At 36.5% G+C, this 21230-nt stretch overlaps 1 protein-coding gene across 2 annotated transcripts in view; it reads right to left on the reverse strand.

Annotated features, from left to right (window-relative positions):
• RGSL1 (regulator of G protein signaling like 1) overlaps nucleotides 1-21230 on the reverse strand; it is a 127739-nt gene that overhangs the window by 1611 nt on the left and 104898 nt on the right. The window contains exon 21 of one of the 2 annotated variants that reach the window (XM_006942763.5): nucleotides 18048-21070. The exons of the other annotated variant lie outside the window; for it this stretch is intronic. Coding sequence (XP_006942825.3) covers nucleotides 21000-21070 — 71 coding nt within the window. The 3' untranslated portion in view covers nucleotides 18048-20999. Of the gene's footprint in view, nucleotides 1-18047; nucleotides 21071-21230 lie in introns of those variants that run through there. 2 annotated transcript variants of the gene reach the window in all.

The raw sequence follows: 21230 nt of genomic DNA on the forward strand, positions 1-21230 counted from the left end.
AAATTATGCAGATTGATTATATAGGACACTTGCCTACATCACAGAATAAATTGTATGCTTGCACCATTGTAGAAACATCATTAGGAATAGGATCACCCTATCCTTGCGGAAAAATTATTTTTAAAAATCCAGCAGTAGAGCATTAAAATCTGGATGATATCCTATCCATCATATAATCAGATCACGGCACCCACTTCACAGGAAAGTGAATACAAGAATGGGTTAAGACAAGACATAATGTAGAAATTCCACTTACTTTATAGTCCTACCACTTCTGGATCAATTGAAAGGCGTAATGGCTTGCTGAAGCAAAAGCTTAGGTCGCTTACTAACAATCTAGATATGGAAGCTTGGACTAAAACTATCTGGGAGGTGACAAGATCTCTAGGCCATAGTTACAGAAAGATGGAAAAACTCTGATTGAATGACAATTACAGGCATTCACAGAGATAAGAACTAGCAATAATCACACCTCAGAATCTACATCAAAAGGCAAGGTATTAGTTTTAAAAAATAATGATATATATAGTGTTCAGGAAATTATAGCACCTGTTACTAATAAAACCTACAGGGTGACCAAAGGAAAAGGCATATTACATCAAATTAAACAAAATAATAAGATGCCTCTATAACAATTTCAGGATGGGAGAAGACATCTTTTACTGTATCAACACTACATGCCTAATATTTAGCCTAGCATGATGCAGGGTGATTATGCCTGGGGAAATATTAGCAATAATGGCCATAATAACTGTATATTTTGCTGAGTGGCAAGAACAACAACAATGAACTAAAAATTTATAGGACACCTAACTTTATTTTGCAGGTGTGAATCTGCTGTGCATCTTTAACTCTATCAGTATTACCAATTGCTACTGGATACCATATTCATTGCAGCTATGGATACTCTTCTGATAGCTCCAGCAAGAGTAGTCGTGCCACTGTTCCAAAGTGAAATGCAACCTTCTGGCCCAGATACAGCCTAACTGTTTATGACATCGTCTACTTTCTTCACAGATTACCATCTTGGTCACCTTATTACAACTGAGAACTCACCGGCATCACCAACATCACCAAGCCCAACCTCTCCATTCCAACCTTTACTGTCAGTCCATGTACTTGCTGAGAATCTTTCAATCAATGGAGAAATCAAATAGTAAGGAAGCTGATGAAGCAGTGGAAAGCTCCACAAGAATCAACAAGTTTCCTGAATAACACTCCCTACTAGACATTGACTTGGAAGATGAAGATTCACCTAAATTACTAACTTTGCTATTATAACCCAGTGTATATACCAAAACAACCAGGTACTGACTTTTCTAGTTTTCCCTTGTCTTATTGAATGGAGTGCAGCATTGGACACATGGCAGAGTTTCTATGAAAACAATCCTGATTTAATTCCTGATTTTCTTTGTGTGCTAGCATTTTATTGTAAAAGAGCAGCTGCTTAATATGCAGAATAAGCAATTACAACTTTATAAATAAGCTAAAATTGATCATTTACTGTACTCCCAACTTACACTGTTTAATCTGTATTCACCTATGAGAAAATGAACAAAAGATTTGTGGAAATCATGTCCAGGCTTTAAAAGAACAGAGATACCTTGTAAAGTGTATAGAAGACATATAGAAAAAGCATTTATCACATATCACTGTCGTTCACAGCATACATGAGGCTTCTGTCTTAAACCACATATTTCTAAACCAAGAATATGGGAACTTATGTTAATAAAACCTGTCCTGGTTATGTTGGAACTTACAGTAGTAAGCTATGTTCTGAAATTTAATATGCAGGATTTTCAAGCCAGAGATAGACCACCAAATTGTGGTCCACTTTATCCATCGTTTTTATGCTGAATTTACAACCCACACCAAAAACAGATTCACTAAGAGGGAGGAGACACTTAGTTTATTGTTGGACTGGTAGGAGGTTTAATTGGAAGAACAATGATAGCTGACTTTTCTTAATTTCAAATAGAGTTATTTCAATTAAAAAAATTGAAAACCAGACAATCTCAATTTAACACCATGCAATGGCAACTTGTCGTTGGGTACACAGATGGACAAAATTAGCAATGTATTACAAAACACAAATAAATTTCACGTGAAAGTAAATAAAGCAATGGAAATACAGCATAAAACAGTTGGAGAAAATAGTAAAAGTAATGAAATATAAAAAAAAGGACATAAAATATCTTTCTTTATAGATTGTCAGTTGTTGTAGTGAAGATTGGTTGATATGTGGAATACTCAGAAGAGCTATAATCTTGGGGGCAATCCTGGTCACCTGAGATAACAGACAACCCAACCAGAAGTAGATACCTTATACCCTAATGGCTGTGTTCCTTGGGCAACTGTGAAATTAGAATATTGGCCTTTAAAGGAAAAAACATGATAATGGGTTTCCACATTTTTCTGGTTCCCCAATATCGACAAGGAGAGTAGAACTCACAGGCCATAGAAAGCCCCCTTATAATTGAAGGAAACACGTTCCTAAGGATATGTTGTTGGAATGGAAGCAAAATACCTTTATTATTGCTAGACTGTTGATATAAGTACCTATGACTATGGCCTTGATGTCTCTTCCACCAGTTATATATAACATAGGAAACTGACCAGGATAGTATGCACTAAAACAAACTTCACCCTAACCTATTGGAGTCAAGGGAAAAATAAGGAACACATGATGGGATATGTAAAACTACAACAGGTAATGAATCCCACAATAGAAAGAACAAGATGTTATTCCAGATCAATAGAAGATAAAGGAACTATTAACACAACTGGAGAAATATTTGACATTGTACCTCTTCAAATTAACCCAAGAAGTGTAAGTCATACATTAGAAAACTTAGGGCAAGTAAAGGCACATTTGGAAGATGAGACTAATGATGTCAAAATAACTTCAGGAATTGAAAAGAACAAAAACATGACTTCCTTAAAACAGCAAGAGCTGAATCTGATATTATGGCAATCAAACACATGCTTGTTAGTGCAATGCAAGTTTGTACCCCAGGAGCTTTATGCAAATGATATTTACTTGGAAATGGATGTACAAGTAGATGTACGAAGGCCTGACATAGAAAGTGGTAGAGTTTGGAAATGATATAAGGACATCTCATTTAGTTAGGCATGTGCAAGGCTTGTCCTGTATATGGTCACAAATGGAAAGATTCATTTTGCGGAAATCTCAGCTAAAATTGAGCATAACGTGGAATCAGAATGTCCAAAGGGTATCAGTTTTTTCGTGACTCAGGACTTTCTTAAAAACTTAATCTTCATTCCAAGAGATCCCAAGACATTGCTTAGTCACATGCTTTATCATGTTTCCTTCTTGACCTGCTAAAATAAGTAGACAACCCACAAGAATGGTGGAAGTGGTGGTTGTGGTGACGGTGACGGGCTGGGATTAACATTTATTTATTCAACATATGCTATAAGTCCAGTGTTATATTAGGCTGTTACATATTTTGTACATTGACACAATCATTCTGAAAGAGTATTGTTTCTCTCTTTTACAGCTGGGGACATGAGGTGCAGAGAGTGAGTGTAAGTGGTCTGTCCAGATCACACAGCTAGTAAGACCCAGAAATGGAACCTGTCTGGCTCAGAAGCCTATGGTCTTTCCTCTGTATGCATTTCCTCCTTTCACTAGAACTGGGTAGTAGTTTTATAAACTGGAATTATCTGGCTAAGAATTATTTTTGTACAATGCATTACAGCCCACAGAAAAGCATTCTCTCATTGAATCATCCTTGTCAACATAATGCCAAGATGGCTCCTTCCTTTAGTTCTTAAAAGATTTTGTGTATAAACTTTAATTAACTGACCTCACTTAGAAGTATAAAGGTATTTACTAGAAGGTTTGAATTAATAAAAAAAAAAAAAGATAGCAATTCCACAGGGGTGTGTGGCATTACCATCCCGCCCACTTGAAGATGGTAGCCGTACTGCAGGGTTCTGAAGTCACTGACATATGGAATATATTATTTCACAGTATTATAGTTCACTTCTGCTCTGGATTGGAAGTCATCTCCTCAAGACCTGCTCTATATATACACCTCATCTCCATTTGGCTGATTCAGGCAGCCTTTGTGAGCAGGCCAGTGGCCTTAAAAGCAGCTTCTTTATCCACCCCAGAATTATAGATCAGGTATTTTTGGCTGACTAGCATTTCTCCCATGCCATTTAAGGCAACATGAAAGGCTAGTATTTTGGGGGGAAAATATGCAAAGAGTCCCCCCTACAACATTGGTGTTATATACTAGCGTGTCTTTTATGCCAATCTACATGGTAGCAAAGAGGCCCCAGAGGGCAGAGCTTATTTTCCATTGTCCTTGAACTGTGTCCTCAGTTTGCTTTCCACCTTGGTGGCCCAAAGTAATGAATAAATCATGGTCCTCCATGGTGAAGTTCTACTAGCCCCAAGGTAAGAATAGAAACCATCCTGCCCCTTCCTTCAAGTTAGGTGGTGTAATGCCCATTCAATAGATGCAACACAGATTCAGACATGTTCAATGATTTGCCCAAGGCTACAGAACCAGTGGCAGGGCAGGTCAAGGCCAGGGTCCTTCCAGACTTCACCTTAGATTCTCACATATTCTTGGATGGGAAGTAAATCAAAAGCAAAATAAAACTTGTTGAGTGTTCGGTTTATTTTTTTTAAATAGGTAATGTGAGTCAAAAATAACCAGAATAGAAATAAACTTGAGTTTTAAGATACAAACTAATTTTTAATGAGAGTAATCAAATTTATTATAAAATGATTTATAGCTGTGTCTTGTGAGAAGTCTAATTTGTACCATAATTCATATTGTTTGATAAATAATACCATGAGAGCATCAGAAAGGAAAAAAAAACCCCACACTTTCATTATGGTAACAAACTATTTTAATATTCCATATTTCACCTCAGACTTTATTTACATGCATAGGGGAGTTTTGCATAATTGACATTCTATTGTATTGCTCCATTGTGAGGCTGCCTTTAAAAAAAAAACTTAATATAGTGCAAACACATTATATTGATTTATAGTAATCATTTAAAATGACTGTATGTCAATTATGGTATCAAAGATTGTTTAGACATTTCTTTTTTACATATTTTTATTTGCTTCCTCTTATTAATATGAATAACATTTGAAGAAGCTACTCCAAGCACATAACTTCATCCTTTTGCAAATAAAAAAATTATAGTTGTTGCTTGAAATATGAGATATGTGTCTATGTGTGTGAATATTTAATTTTAGTTCATTAAAGGAAAGTTAAGTTTAGAAAAGAAGAAAGAAGAAAATAGATACCACCTTATAATCCCAACACCTAGAATAATTGCTGTTAAACTGGTATCATAAAGATGCATATTCTTTATGTGGTAACCTTAATAATAATTGGAACTCACATATATGTATGTTATTAATAATAGCTTGGGTCATAGCATAATATTGTTTCTGCATCACTTCCATATGTGAATATTATCTCATGTTATTAAATATTTGTTTGTAGCCTTCACCATGATTTATTTAATTGCATCCTTCTTGTTGGACATTAAGTGTTCTTAAAAAAACTCTCTATAATTAACACCACCACAATTATTTTGAAATCAGTCTTTGTAAACACATTTGGTTAGTTTTGTCAAGTTAAATTTCTAGAATTGGAATAACTGATTTGAGGGTTTTTAAAGAATTTGATATATATTACTATTTGCTTCCCAGAAGAGTTGTATCATGTAAACTTCTCCTTTCTTTATATGAGAGTGTATTTTTTCCCTCATGCTGGCAAGAGGCAGTTTCTTTATTTAAAAAAAGAAGAAGAAAAAAAATCCAAAACAGCTGTTAATTTGGTAGGTAAAAATGGACTCCTCTGTATAATTTTGAATTTTGATGACTGTTTCTGAAGCCAAATATTTATATTCTCCATTTGTGAATAGTATTTTTATGTGAATGTTATGTTATTTATGTAAAAAATTTTGCAGTATTCACTTTCTGTCATTTTTAAAAAGCTTTTATATAGATGAATGGTATTAATTCCTTTATTGCATATGTCCTATGTATTCCTCCTTTTAAATTATACTTTCAATTTTGTTTATGGGAAATTTTTATGAATAAAAATTTTATTTTTTTACTTTTTTAATTCTGTTTTTGAGAGTGTGTGTGCGATCAGGGGAGGGGCAGAGAGAGAGGGAGGGGGAGCACCTCAAGCAGGCTCCACGTGGGGTTTGATCTCACAACTGTGAGATTATGACCTGAGCCAAAATTAAGAGTCAGAGGCTTAACTGACTGGGGAACTCAGGCTCTCCTGATGAATAAAAACCAGATCTTTAAACATTATAATTTATCAGGTTTTTTTTGCTATAGTGTTATGCTTAGAAAGTCTTGCCCTTTCTGAGATTACATGACTTCACCTTAAATTTTCTTTATTCTATTTTTTTAAAAAAATTCATCCTTAATTTACCTGAAATGCTTTTGATACATGGCCTTCCTTCACTTAAATTGTATGTGTACATTGAAGGTGGTTAAAAATTTCCATGGACATTTATTAATGTCAGTTGTGAAAAAAATGTCAGTTGTAAAATATTTATATGTGTATATAGGAATATATTGTTGGTCAAGTATTCATTTATACATATATGGATACATTGGTTAAATATATATACATATATATACAAATGTACATTTATATGTATATATAAATATGGTTATGCATGTGTATATATAAATGTATTAAATGACAACAATGATACAAGAGACTGGAGAGAGGAATTAGAACTATTTTGTTGTTACAAGGTACTCACACCACCCAAGAAGTGGTTTAGTGTTATTTGAAAATAGACTTGAATTAGTTATAAATGTATACTGCAAACTTTAGGGCAACCATTTAAAAAGCTTAAAAAAAAAGAAGTATACCATATGTTTTCACTCATAGGCGGGTCTTGAGAAACTTAATAGAAGACCATGGGGGAGGGAAAGGAGAAAAAAAAAAAAGTTACAGAGAAGGAGGGAGGCAAACCATAAGAGACTCTTGGGTACTGAGAACAAACTGAGCATTGATGGGGGGTGGGGGAGAGGGGAAAGTGGGTGATGGGCATTGAGGAGGGCACTTGTTGGGCACTTGCATGGAAATCAATTTGTCAGTAAGTTATATTAAAAAATAAATAAGTAAAACAGAGAAAAGCTCTACTTAATGAAAGGAAAATAAAAGTTCACTATATTACAATGAAATTTTTGATAACATGGACGTATATTTATTTTTTCTGAGTTAAACACCTGTCAAAGATGTTAGCCCAAAGTTAAAATGTGGCTATCATACAAAATCAAACCATTTTATTTGTTTACAAATTAAATTCCTCCTTTCCAAAAACGCGTAAACAATTTAAAAAATAAATAAAAATAAAAAATAAAAAAAGAAGTATAACTGATATGCCAAGAAAGAAAATGAAATCATTCAAAATGCTCAATTAAACCACAAAGGACAAAAAGAGTAGAAGACAAAATAAGAATAAAGAAAGAGGGAAATAAGTAGATAAGAATAACAAATATAGTAGATATTAATCCACCTATATCAATAATCACTTTGAACATCAATCATTTAAATATACAGAAATTATCAGAGTGGGTCAAAAAAACAAGACCTAACTATATGTTGTCTATAAGAAACTCACTTTAGATATAAAACTACATGTAGATTATAAGTAAATGAATGGAGAAAAACACATCATTTTAACACTAATCAAAAGAAAGCAAGAATAGCGATATTAATTTCAGACAGAACAGATTTCAGAGAAAGGAAAGTTATTAGGGATGAAGAAAGAAATTAAATAATGATATTAGGGATCAAATAACAAACCTCCAAGAATGTGTAATAATTTTTTACATGTATGCACCAAACAATAGAGTGTCAAACTACACTAGCAAAAACAATTATAAGGAGAAATAGATAAATCCAATATCATGGTTGGAGACTTCAACACCCCTTTATCAGAAATGGGCATATCCAGCAGGCAGAAAATCAGTAAGGGGATAATTGAACTCAGCAATACCATCAACTGGATACAACTGACATCTATAGATGATTTCATCCAACAATAGCAGAATACACCTTCTGCTTAAGCTCACATGGAACATTTAGCAAGACAGCCCACATTTGGGGTCATAAAACACACCTTAACAAATTTAAAAGAATAGAAATCATACATACAATGTCTACTTTCAGTATGCATTGAAACTAGAAATCAGTAACAGAAAGGTAAACAGAACATCCCCCAATACTTGGGAGATTAAACAACATACTTCCAACAACATACAGGTCAAAAAATAAATACCAAAACATATTTTAATATATTTTTCACTAAATAAAAATGAAAACACAACTTATAAAAATCTGTGAGATACTGTAAAAACACCACTTAGAGGGAAATTTATACTACTGAATGCATATGTTAGAAAATAAGAAATATATAAAATTAATAATCTGTTTCTACATTAGGAAACCGGAAAAAGAAATGCAAGTTAAATCCAAAGTAGGCAGGAAAAAAAGAAATAAGAATCAGAGCATAAATCAATGAAATTGAAAACAGGAGATCAATAGGGAAAATCAATAAAATCAAAAGCTGGTTCTTTGAAAAGATCGATAGTATCAATAAACTTCTAGCCAGGCTACTAAGAAAAACAGAGAGGATACAAATTACTAATATCGTAAATGAAATAGAGGACATCACTAAGATCCCATGAACATTAAAAGGATAATAAAAGAATACTATGAACAACTCTGTGCCACAAATTTGATAACCTAGTCGAAATGAACCAATTCCTTGAAATAAACAATTTGCCAATACTCACACAAGAAGAAATAGACAATGTAAATGGCCTGAATCTACTAAAGAAATTGGATCAATAATTAGTAACCTACTAAAAGAAAAACCACCAGGTCCAGATGTGTCCACCGGTAAATTCTACCAAACATTTAAGAAAGAAATTATACCAATTCTCTACAGTCTGTTTCAGAGAATAGAAACAGAGGAAATACTAACCCATTTTATGAAGTCAGCATTACCCTAATACCAAAATCAGACAAAGGTATTACAAGAAAAAAAAAAAAGCCAAACACATAACCAATATCTCTCATGAACATGGATGCAAAATCCTCAACAAAATAACAGCAAATCTAATCCAATGATATACAAAATGTATTATATACCACAACCAAGTTGGATTTATCCCAGGTATGCAAGACTGGTTTAACTTTCAAAAATCAATTAATGTGATGAATTACTAGCTACGTGAAAAAAAAAAAACTACATGATTATAAACATGTAGCAAAACATGTAGAAAAAAACAGATACAGAAAAAGTATTTGCAAAGTCCGATACCATTCATACCATATCAGATTCATGATAAAAATTCTCAGTAAACTAGGAATAGAGAACTTTCTTAACCTCATAAAGAATATTCACAAAAACGCTACAGCTAACATCCTACTTAGTAGTGAGAAACTTGAAGTTTCTCACTAGGCTTAGGAACAAAACAAGGATGTCCTTCTTCACCAGTCCCCTTCAACATCATACTATAAGTTCTAGTTAATGCAATAAAAGAACAGGAAATAAAAAGTATACGTATTGGGAAGGAAGAAATAAAACTGTTTTTGTTTGCAAATGACATAATTACCTAAGTATAAAATCCAAAAACATCAACAAAAAATCTCCTGGAATTAATAAGTGGTTACAACAAAGTTGTAGGGTGCAAGGTTAATTTTCCTATATACCATCAATAAACAACTGGAATTTGAAATTAAAAGCACAATACTGTTTACATTAGCACCCTTCAAATGAAATTCTTAGATATAAATCTAACAAAATACGTGCAAGATCTATATGAGGAAAACCACAAAAATCTGTTGAATGAAATCAAAGAAGAAAGTAAATGGAGAGACATTCTATGTTCATGAATAGGAAGACTCAGTATTATCAAGATGTCAATATTCTCAACTTGATCTATATGCTAAATGCAAACTCAATAAAAATTCCAGCAAGTTATTTTGTGTATATGAACAAACTTATCCTAAAGTTTATATGGAGAGAAAAAGGCCCAGAATAGGCAATATAATATTTAAGGAGAAGAAGAAAGTCAGAGGATTGACACTACCTGACTTTAAGACTTATAATAAAGCAACACTAATCAAGACAATATGGTATTGGCAAAAGAATAGACAAGTAGATCAGCAGAACAGACAAATTTATCAATAGGTCAATAGACAAATGGATTAATTTTCAGAATAGAGAGACTGGAAATAGACTCCCATTAGGAAAGAGGAGCAAAGGAAATACAACAGAGCAAAGGTAGCATTTTCAACAAATGGTGCTGGAACAACTAGAATCCACATGCAAAACAATGAATGTAAGCATAGACCTTACACCCTTCACAAAAATTAACTCAAAATAGACTACAGATCCAAATTTAAAGTTTAAAATGATAACACTCCTAGAAGATAGATAACACAGGGGGAAAACCTAGATGACCTTGGGTATGGCAATGACTTTTTAAAATTTTTTTTTTTCAACGTTTATTTATTTTTGGGACAGAGAGAGACAGAGCATTAACGGGGGAGGGGCAGAGAGAGAGGGAGACACAGAATCGGAAACAGGCTCCAGGCTCTCAGCCATCAGCCCAGAGCCTGACGCAGGGCTTGAACTCACGGACCGCGAGATCGTGACCTGGCTGAAGTCGGACGCTTAACCGACTGCGCCACCCAGGCGCCCCGGCAATGACTTTTTAGATACAACACCAAAGTCATAAACTGTGAAAGAAAAATTGATAAGCTCGTCCTCACCCAAATTGAACACTTCTGCTCTTCTGCTCTGGGAAAGATACTGTTATGAAAATGAGAAGACAAACCACAGACTAAGAAAAAATACTTGGAAAAGACACATCCGATGAATGATGTTGTCTAAAATTATACAAAGAAATCTTAGTTCAACAATAAGAAAACAAATAATTCAATTAAAAATAGGCAAAAACCTCAATGGCAACCCCATCAAAGAAACTGTACAGATGGAAAAAAGCATATGAATAGATGTTCCATATTATATGTCATCAGTAAATACAAATTAAAACAAGAACAATATACTACTACACACCTACTAGAATGACCAAAATCTAGATCACTGACAACATTAAATGCTGGTGAGGATGTGGTGCAACAAGAACTCTCATTTATTGCTTATGAGAATGCAGAATGCAAACTGGTACAGCCATTTTGAATGACAATTTGGCGGTTTCTTATAAAACTAAACATATTCTTACCATATGTTCCAGGGGTCATCCTGCTTTGTATTTGCCCAAAGGAACTGAAAACTTATGACCCAAAAGCCTGCACATGGATATTTATATCAGCTTTATTCATAATTACCAAAACTTGGAAACAACCAAGATGTCCTACAGCAGATGAATGGATAAACTGGGACATCCAGACAATTAACTATTACTTAGTGCTATGAAAAGACATGGAGGACCCTTAAATGGATATTACTAAGTAAAAGAGGCTGATATAAAAAGGATACATACTCTATGATTTCAACTATATGACATTCTGGAAAAGGCGACACTATGGAAAGTATAAAGATCAGTGGTTGCCAGGGGCTGTCAGGGGAGAAGAGATCAACAGGCAGAGCACGGAGGCTTTTTAGGGCAGTGAGAATATTCTATATGATACCATAATGATGGCATGTCATCATACATTTGCCCAAATTTTTTAAATGTACAACACCAAGACTGAACTCTAATGTAAACTATGGAATATGGGTAATTATGATGTGTTAGTGTAGGTTTATCAGTTGTAACAAATGTACCCACTCTGGTGGGTGGGTATTGATAATAGTGAAATTATGTACGTGTGTGGGGTAGGGGTATATGGGAAATTGTTCCTCTCAATTTTTCTGTGAACTTATAACTGCCCTAAAAATAAAATCTTAATTAAGAAAATAATTGATATAAAGATGGATTTTTATTCAACTATTACCAAATTCAGCTGCCGTACAAAGCAAGACATACCTATAATGTTCATTTTCGTTTAAATAGAAAGATGCTTAATGTTCATGGATTGGATGACTTACTATTAAGATGGAAATACTTCCCAAGTTGAACTACAGATCATGTTCTAAAATTAGTTTGTATTGGTGACTGCACAACCCTGTGAATATATGCTTTAAAAAGTAAAATTCTACACATGTCATGTAGCTATTTCCTTTAATAAAAGCCAAGGAACTGGATCTAGCACAGAGGAGCCTGACTAGAATGACCAATAGGACAAAACCCTCTGTATTCATTCTCATTGCCTACTTCTCTACAGCAGCAAAGTGTATATGAACCTCTAAGTAGTTCTCAACCTGGCTGTATATTAGAATCACTTGGGCCCCATCCCACACCAATTAAGTCAGAGCCTTTGTGTGCCTCAGGTTCAGTTTTTAAAAAAATCTCCTTCGACTTCAGGTTTCTGATCCAGCAGGTAAGGAGCTTAGAAGTCATTACTCCATTCTACCAATAGATAGAATAAAAAACTGAATAAACTGAAAAAATCAACATCTTCTTAGATCAAAGAAATGAGATCACAGGGCAAACTGCTGCTCCTCAAACTAGAGAGACAGGTGAATACAGAGAATCTCAACTTACCAGAACAGAAACCCACCTCAGTGAGAACCAGAAATGGGGGAAGAAAATTTCAGCTGTAACTGACAAATTGCTGGAGGTTCTGTATGGAAAAGTCTGAGAGATAAAACAAACAAAATCCCAGGAAGAATCAATCATGGGGCAGGACTCACACTTTTGTACATTTTATCTCCAGGAGCCCACAGGTTCTCACAGTAGAGATCACAGAAAAATCCCTTTGGACTTCCAGCAGAGGGAGGCAAAAAAGTAACTTTTTTTTTTTTTTTAATTTGAGAGAGAGAGCGCACACAAGTGGAGGAGAGGGGTGGAGGGAGAGTGAATGTGGACATGAGGCTCAGTCCCATAACCCTGGGATTATTACCTAAGCCAAAATCAAGAATTGGATGCTCAACTGACTGACCCACCCAGGCACCCCAAAAGTAACCATTTTGAAACACACCAGAGCGTTCTGAGAAAGCCATACCCATAAGAGAAACTATTTTATCAGACCTAACATACTGGGGTTTTAACAGAGTCTAACCAACTCAGGGGAAGGGAAAATAGCCAACTCCAGCTACTCTAGCCTTCCATGTGGGAGAAGGTAAATACACAAATCTAGCCTCCATCCTGTACCATCTAAAGAGGTAATTAAAAAAAAAAAAAAGGAGGGGCGGCTGGGTGGCGCAGTCAGTTAAGCGTCCGACTTCAGCCAGGTCACGATCTCGCGGTCCGTGAGTTCGAGCCCCGCGTCAGGCTCTGGGCTGATGGCTCGGAGCCTGGAGCCTGTTTCCGATTCTGTGTCTCCCTCTCTCTCTGCCCCTCCCCTGTTCATGCTCTGTCTCTCTCTGTCCCAAAAATAAATAAACGTTGAAAAAAAAAAAAAAGGAAAAACTGAAAAGCACTTGCAAAACTGACAGCCCAGCAGCACAAGCTCACTAGAAGTCTGGGATCTGATCACAAGACTATGCAGGCATACCTTGGATATATTGTCGATTCAATGCCGGACCACCACAATAAAGTGAATATCAAAGTGAGCCAAGTGAATTTTGTAGGTTCCCAGTGCCTTCAAAACTTATGTTTGCACTATACTATAGTCTATTAAGTATGCAATGGCAGTGTGTCTAAAAAAACAATGTACAAACCTTAATTAAAAAAGCACATTATTGCTAAAAATGCTAACCGTCACCCAAGCTTTCAGAGAGCCATAGTCTTTTTGCTGGTAGAGGGTCTTGCCTCCATGTTAATGGCTGCTCACTGATCAGGGTGGTGGCTGCTGAAGACTGGAGTGGCTGTGGCAATTTCTTAAAATAAGACAACAATGAAGTTTGCCACATTGACTCTTCCACCAACAATTTCTCTGTAGCATGCAATACTGTTTGATAGCATTTTACCCACAGAGAACTTTTCTCAAAATTAGAGTCAATATTCTCAAAACCTGCTATTGTATTTTCAAGTAAATTTACATCATGTTCTAAATCCTTGGTTGGCATTTCAACAATCCTCACAGCATCTTCACTGGGAGTAGATTTCCATCTCAGGAAACTGCTTTGTTTGCTCATCTATAAGAAGCAGCTTCTCATCTATTCAAGTTTTACCATGAGATTGATCTTTAGGTTCCACTTCCAATCTCTTGCTATTTCTACCACACCTATAGTTATTTTCTCCACTGAAGTGTTGAACCCCTCAAAGTTTCAATCAACTTCTTCCAAGCTCCTGTTCATGTTGATATCTGGACCTCTTTCCATGAACCACAAATGTTCTTAACATTCATTTCTGAACACTTTCCTGAAGTTTTCAATTTATTTTGCCCATATCCATCAGATAAATCACTGTTTATGGAAGCTATAGCATTAAGAAATGTATTTCTTAAATAATAAGACTTCAATGTCAAAATTACTCATTGATCTATGGGCTACATAGTGGATGTTGTGTTCGCAGGCATGAAAACAACTTAAATGTTATTTTATATCTCCATCAGGACTCTTGGGTGACCAAGTGTATTGTCAATAAGCAGTAGTCTTTTGAAAGGAATCTTTTTTTTTTTTTTCTGGGCAGTAGGTCTCAGTGGGTTTAAAATATTCAAATAAACTATGTTATCAAAAAGATGTACTATCATCCAGCCTTTGTTGTTCCATTAATGGGACATAGGTAGAGTAGACTTAGCATAATTCTTGAGGACTGTAGGATTTTTGGACTGGAAATGAGTATTGACTTCAACTTAAAAGTCACCAACTACATTATCCCCTAACAAATGAACTTTGAAGCTTTGAGGTCAGGCTTTAACTCTCTCTAGCAATGAAAGTTCTAAATGGCATCTTTCAATATAAGGCTGTTTTATCTATAATAAAAATCTGTTGTTTAATGTAACTGCCTTCATTGATTATCACAGCTACATTTTCTGGATAACTTCCTGAAGCTTCTATATCAGCATTTGCTGCTTTATCTTGCACTTTTATGTTATAGAGATGACTTTTTTCCTTAAACCTCATGAACTAATCTCTGCTAGATTCAAGCTTTTCTTCTGCACCTCCCTCGCCTATCTCAGCCTTCATAAAATTGGAGAGAATTAGGGCTTTGCTCTGGATTAGGCTTTGGCTTAAAGGAATGTTGTGGCTGGTTTGATCTTCTATCCAGACCACTGAAGCTTTCCCCAAATCAGCAATAAGGCCTCTTTGCTTTCTTATGATTCATGTGTTCACTGGGACAGCACTTTTAATGTCCTTCAAGAACTTTTCCCTTGTATTCATAACTTGGCTAACTCTTTGCCACAAGAGGCCTAGCTTTCAGCCTGTCTCAACTTTTGACATGACTTCCTCACTAAGCTTAATCATTTCTAGCTTTTGATTTACAGTGAGAGACATGTGACTCTTCCTCTCACTTGAACACTTAGAAGTCATGGTAGGGTTATTAATTGGCCTAATTTCAGTATTGCTGTGTCCCAGGGAACAGGAGGCCCAAGGAGATGGGGAGAGACAGGGAAACAGCAAGTTAGTAGAGCAGTCAAAATACACATAATACTTATTAAGTTTGCCATCATATATGGGTGCAGTTTGTGGCACCCCAAACAACTAAAATAATGATATCAAAAATTATTGATCATAGAGCACCATAACAAACATAATGATGAAAGAGTTTGAAATATTGAAAGAATTGCAGGAATTCCAAAATGAGCAAATGCTGTTGGAAAATTTGTGCCAATAGTTTTGCTCAATACAAGGTTGCCACTAACCTGTTTGTAAAAAATGAAATGTCTGCATAGTGCAGTAAAACAAAGTGCAATAAAACAAGGTGTGTCTGTAGAATGCTTTTCTTCTCTCACACCATGCCACCATGTTATAAAAGGCCTAAGTTTCTTTTACTAAGTACATTTCTTGCTTTCAACCAAAAATTACCAGGCATACTAAAAGGCAAGAAACAAGGGCAAGTATCAGAAATAGACCTAGATATGGCAGGGACGTAGGAATCTTCAGACCATAAATTTAAAACCACTTTGCTTAATATGCTAGTGAATCTAATGGAAAAAGTAGCCAACATGCAAGAACGATGGGTAATGTAAACAGAGAGATGAAAATTCCAAGAAAAAATAAAAAAGAAATGCTAGTGATAAAAAAAAATACTAACATAAATGAAGAATGCCTTTGATGGACACATCAGTAGATGGGACATGGCTGAGAAAAAAAAATCTGAGCTTGAGGATCTATCAATACAAACCTCCAAAACTGAAAGGTAAAAAGAGAAAAAAAAAAAACTGGGAAAAAGGGAAGAGAAAATTCAAAAACTGTGGGACAGTTAGAAAAAGAGTAACATTCATGTAATGGGAAAACCAGAAAAAGAAGAAAGGAACCAAATAAATACTTGAAGCAATAATGATTAAGAATTTCCCAAAATTGATACTAGACACCAAGCCACCAATCCAGGAAGTTTAAAGAACACCAAGTAAGTGACTGTCAAAAAACTACACATTATATTCAAACTACAGAATATAGAAGATAAAGAAAAATTTCTTCAAAGAAGTCAGGGGAATAAAACACTTTACCTATAAGAGGAGCAAAGATAAGAGTTATATCTGACTTCTAAGTAACCATGCAAGCAAGAGGCAAAAGGAGACTTCTCTACAGACCTCCATTAGCTCACCTATAAGTCTTATGATTCCTGTCCCAGTTGATACATAGTAAGTGCTCAATAAAGGGTCTTAAATACAGTAAAAACTTGGTTTGCAAGCATAATTTGTTCTGGAATCATGCATGTAATCCAAAGCACTTGTATATCAAAGTGAACTTCTCCATAAGAAATAACAGAAACTCTGATGATTCATTCCACGACCCAAAAATATTCATATAAAAATGATTACAATACTGTAATATAATAAAAAATAATAGAGAAAATACAAAGTATAAAGAAAAATAAAAATAAAATAATTAACTTGCAAAAATAGGACATGGTCTCTACTCTACAAAAGTTTATAGTCTAGTAGGTGAGGGATATATATAAACAAGTATCTACAAAGAGAGGGAAAAAAATGTTGCAAAAACAGACAGGAAATGGTGGGAAGAGAGAGGAGACAATCAGGAGGTGTCACTGTTGTGATGTCTCTTACCACCCAGTGGAGGGGAAAAGGAAGGGTGTTTTATACAACCTCCTTGCTGGGGAATGGGAAGTATGAGGAAGAGAGGCAAGACAGGAATCTGGAAATCTAAATTGGGATCAAATCATCAGTGGTCTTATATAATATGCCATTAAAGGGTTGAGGGTTTTTCAGTCAGGCAAAGGCTGACAGCCAGCAAGGAAACAAAATCTCAGGGCTACAACTGCAGAGACTGAATTGTGCCAATAACCTGAATGAGCAAGGGAACGGATGCACCTCTAGAGCCTCCAGAAAGGAATGAAGTTCTGCATACCTGACATTATCCCGATGAGTTCTGGGTCAGACTTCTGACCTCAGCACCATAAGACAGTAATTTTGTGTTGTTTTATGCCACTAAATGTCTGGTAATTTGTTGTGTTAGCAATAGAACACTAATACAGGGACTAGAGTAGGCTAGCTTCCTTCCCTGGCCCTTCTTTCCTGGCCCTTACCTTTGATGCCAGTGACTCCCATGGATCTATTGTTTGGAATTCTCTTTCTCCCTTCTAATATTTTCTAAGATAGACTCAGGGCCTCATTATAATTACAAGGGGAAAGAAAAAGTGGAAAGCAAAGATCACAAGCCCAGTTTTGTTTGACTTGCATAGTATTCCAAAAAATTTTAATTTATTATTCTTTTTCTCTTTTCTTCTGTCCCTCATTTCTTTCTTTCTTTCTTTCTTTCTTTCTTTCTTTCTTTCTTTCTTTCTTTCTTTCTTTCTTTCTTTCTTTCTTTCTTTCTTTCCCTTCCTTTCCTTCCTTCCTTCCTTCCTTCCTTCCTTCCTTCCTTCCTTCCTTCCTCTCTCTCTCTCTCTCTCTCTCTCTCTCTCTCTGTCCTAAGTTAGGAAGTTCTGACCACGTTGAATTGGCTGGCTAGAGCTATTACTGTCTCCTTTGAGATGTATTCACCAGCTCATCAGTTTCTACCATTCCCTATTATGTCTCATGGGTTGCTTACCCATTTATATTACTTGCTTGCGTGCTAGGTGATTGCTCTTGTGATACTAGCTTAAATCTGAGGCTAGAACATACTAGATCTGAAGTGAGAGAATAAGAAATCAAAGGACGCAATCAGCAAGCCTCAATAAATGAGGAAATACTTTTTATATTCAGGGTGGTTCTATCAATTATTGTGAAGTTTTTTGAATAACATGTTTATGTGTAGTTGCATATCTGCACAAAATATACCCATGGATGAGCATACACAGGGAGAGAATTATGAAATGGGCAAAGATCACAGTTTCAAATGAGTTCTTTGAGTGATCTCTCTTTTCCTTCAGTGGGTCTCACCTACTGCCAATCGGTAGGTCCAGCTTAGTACAATGTGAGGGTATTTAGGCACATGACGCTGAATCAATATTTTACCAGATCCTCACCAATCACTTTGTTGCTGGCCTAACATCCTCTTTGATTCCATGTACAAGGTCTTGATCCTCTTTGACCAAGGCCATTCCTGCTACTTCTATTTCAATAATAGGGCTCTTCTCCATTCTTTTCCTGGCATCTTGCCTTAGTTTCTTGCCGGATTTTTAAAAGCTGGGATTCTGTTTCATGCACTCTGCTCTGTCTGTTAACTCAGGTTCTATTTTGGAGCCCTAGCCCCTTTAGGGGAAGAAATTTTCACTTCCTTCTTCTGGGATTTTCTTAGGCTAAATGCTTGCCTCACTGGACCCTCTCCCAGTGGCCTGAGGCTCTCCACACCTCATCTGCATTCAGACCTTTTCTAGGCACATCTACTTACAGTCTTCCTGGGCTACTGCAATCAAAGCCCCATCCAGATGATATCACATTTCCATGTGTTTGTCAGCCCTGTCCTAACATCACAACATTTTTCATCCTTGAGGAAAGTCTAGGAAATAAAGGGCATCAGCATAGCAGGAAACTGGCTGGAAATCGGAGAGGCTTCTCTAATAAGCTTTCTACTTTCCTTGTTCTACAACCCACAGAGTTGAGCCCATCTTTCCTCGATTATCTCAAGTGAGGGGCTCATTTATGACATTTGGTCATTTTACTCCTGATTTTCTTCAAAGGACGAAAAATGAGCTTAGTGACTCTATAACTAAGTCAAAATTTCCCAGAGTCTCTTTACATATTAATTGGCAAATAAACAGAACTCCAGTGAAGAACTATTCCTTTTGGGCGTGAAAAGTTGTATAGACGGTGACCATGGAATGAGATCTAGCCAAAGGCTCACAAGTGGTGCGTTCTAGTCCAGACTCTGCCACTTACTACCCGGTCTACACTTACTACCTGATCTGGGGAAAGTCACTTACTGTCTGTGTGTGTGAGTTTCTTCATCTGTTTAAAAATAAGTAGTTTTTAACAAGGTTACTCACAGGGTTGTGAGGATTTCCTAATACAATGGATGTGAATCATTGTCCAAATGGGAGATACTAGCATTAAAAGATCCCACCTGTCACTATTGATAAAAAGAATACCTTGTTTATAAGAGTGTTTAATGCCACCTTCATACATTTGTCATGGGATTCTTTGACAACCATGAGTCAGAGATTTGCTCAAGGCCATGCAGCTCTAGAGTGAATTAAGTGTCCAGGTCTCCTGACCCTAAGAGTTGGGTGGACGATCCCTGACAGGACCTTCCATTCAAGGAGGGCAGAGGTGCTTCTGGTCATGCTCTGCGCCTCATCTTACCCACTGCAGTCTGGTCCTGCCATGTTTGGGCTGTCACTCCATTTATCTTTCTAGGGAAGATGACACAGGGCACTTCATTTCTGTCAGTGTTAGGAGGCTTCTGAGAGATGATGTGCCTCTTTTGGGAGCCTGACTTGACTACTTTTTCTCCCTTTTGTTGCTGGGTAAATTTTGTCTGAAGGAAGAAGAGTGGCCAGTTATTAGAATGACAATGAGATCACTAGTGTAATCTCTGCTGGTCTGTTGCCATCATTCTCTTTAGGAATGGCAATGGCCAAAACCAAAACCCTTTGCCTTCAGGATATGGCCCCTTGCATTCTCATTCTCACCTTCCTCCACAAGAACATGCAACCCCTGAAGCTATGCATTGTCTTTCTGTACAAAGAACTCCAAATTACCTGGCTTGCCTTCCAGGCACCAGCACTGGCAAGTGATGCTGGGGCAGCTCCAAGTCCCTGTCAGACTTGTAGAATGTCTGAGAAGGTGGGATGGCTGGTGAGGAAACCAGACCTTCCATTCACAGAGGCTGCTATCTATAAACTTGACTTTTAAGCAGCTCTTGGGCTCAGTTGTGGCTTCCATGACTCTCTGGGGATTCTCTCAGAACCTTAACTTAGCATTAATTCCACTTTGGTGCTTGTATAGAAGTGAGTTAGGCTGAATCCGATTTTGACAGGCTCGAGTCCTTCATGCTTTTATTGCTAATATCCTGCCAAGTAGAACAACTCTGCTTTCCATTTTATGGACCTTACTTTGAAAGGCTGGAGTATTAGGGAAGCTGGCAATAAAAGATCATCTGGGACACTCTTCCCCCAGCAATAGTGCTCTCCTGGAGGATGGGTCAGGGACTCCAACTTCCTAAAAGTGCCTGTATTAGTTAGAGGTGAGCAAAGACAGCCACAGAGAAAACCCTTCCCTAACTATCTTGACTACAGGCCTCTGTGGAAGCACTAAGCTCAACACCTTGGCTCTACATGCTGAGGAATGTCAGGATGTGGAGCTGGGTTTCCAAAAAGTTTCTCCCCCATCTCCCATTGTACACTTGGACAAAGCAGCTCTGAACTAAAGAAGAGGACTTCTGATTCATGCCTACCCTGTGACAGGACACAACTGCACAGTGGAGAGCACATGTCTTGATGGGGTAAGGTTGCTAGATGAAGCTAAAGACAAATACAGAGAAAAACTTCATCAGAACTCAGGACACAAGCACTCACTGGAGGACCTCCAGCCCGGGAGGGCCATCCCAGAACAGCTTCCAGGTAAATACCTCCAAGAAAGGAGTTGGGAAAGTGAAGTTGAAACAGTGATTCTCCAGGGACT

The sequence above is a fragment of the Felis catus genome, chromosome F1, assembly GCF_018350175.1.
Source record: "Felis catus isolate Fca126 chromosome F1, F.catus_Fca126_mat1.0, whole genome shotgun sequence".
NCBI lineage: Eukaryota > Metazoa > Chordata > Mammalia > Carnivora > Felidae > Felis > Felis catus.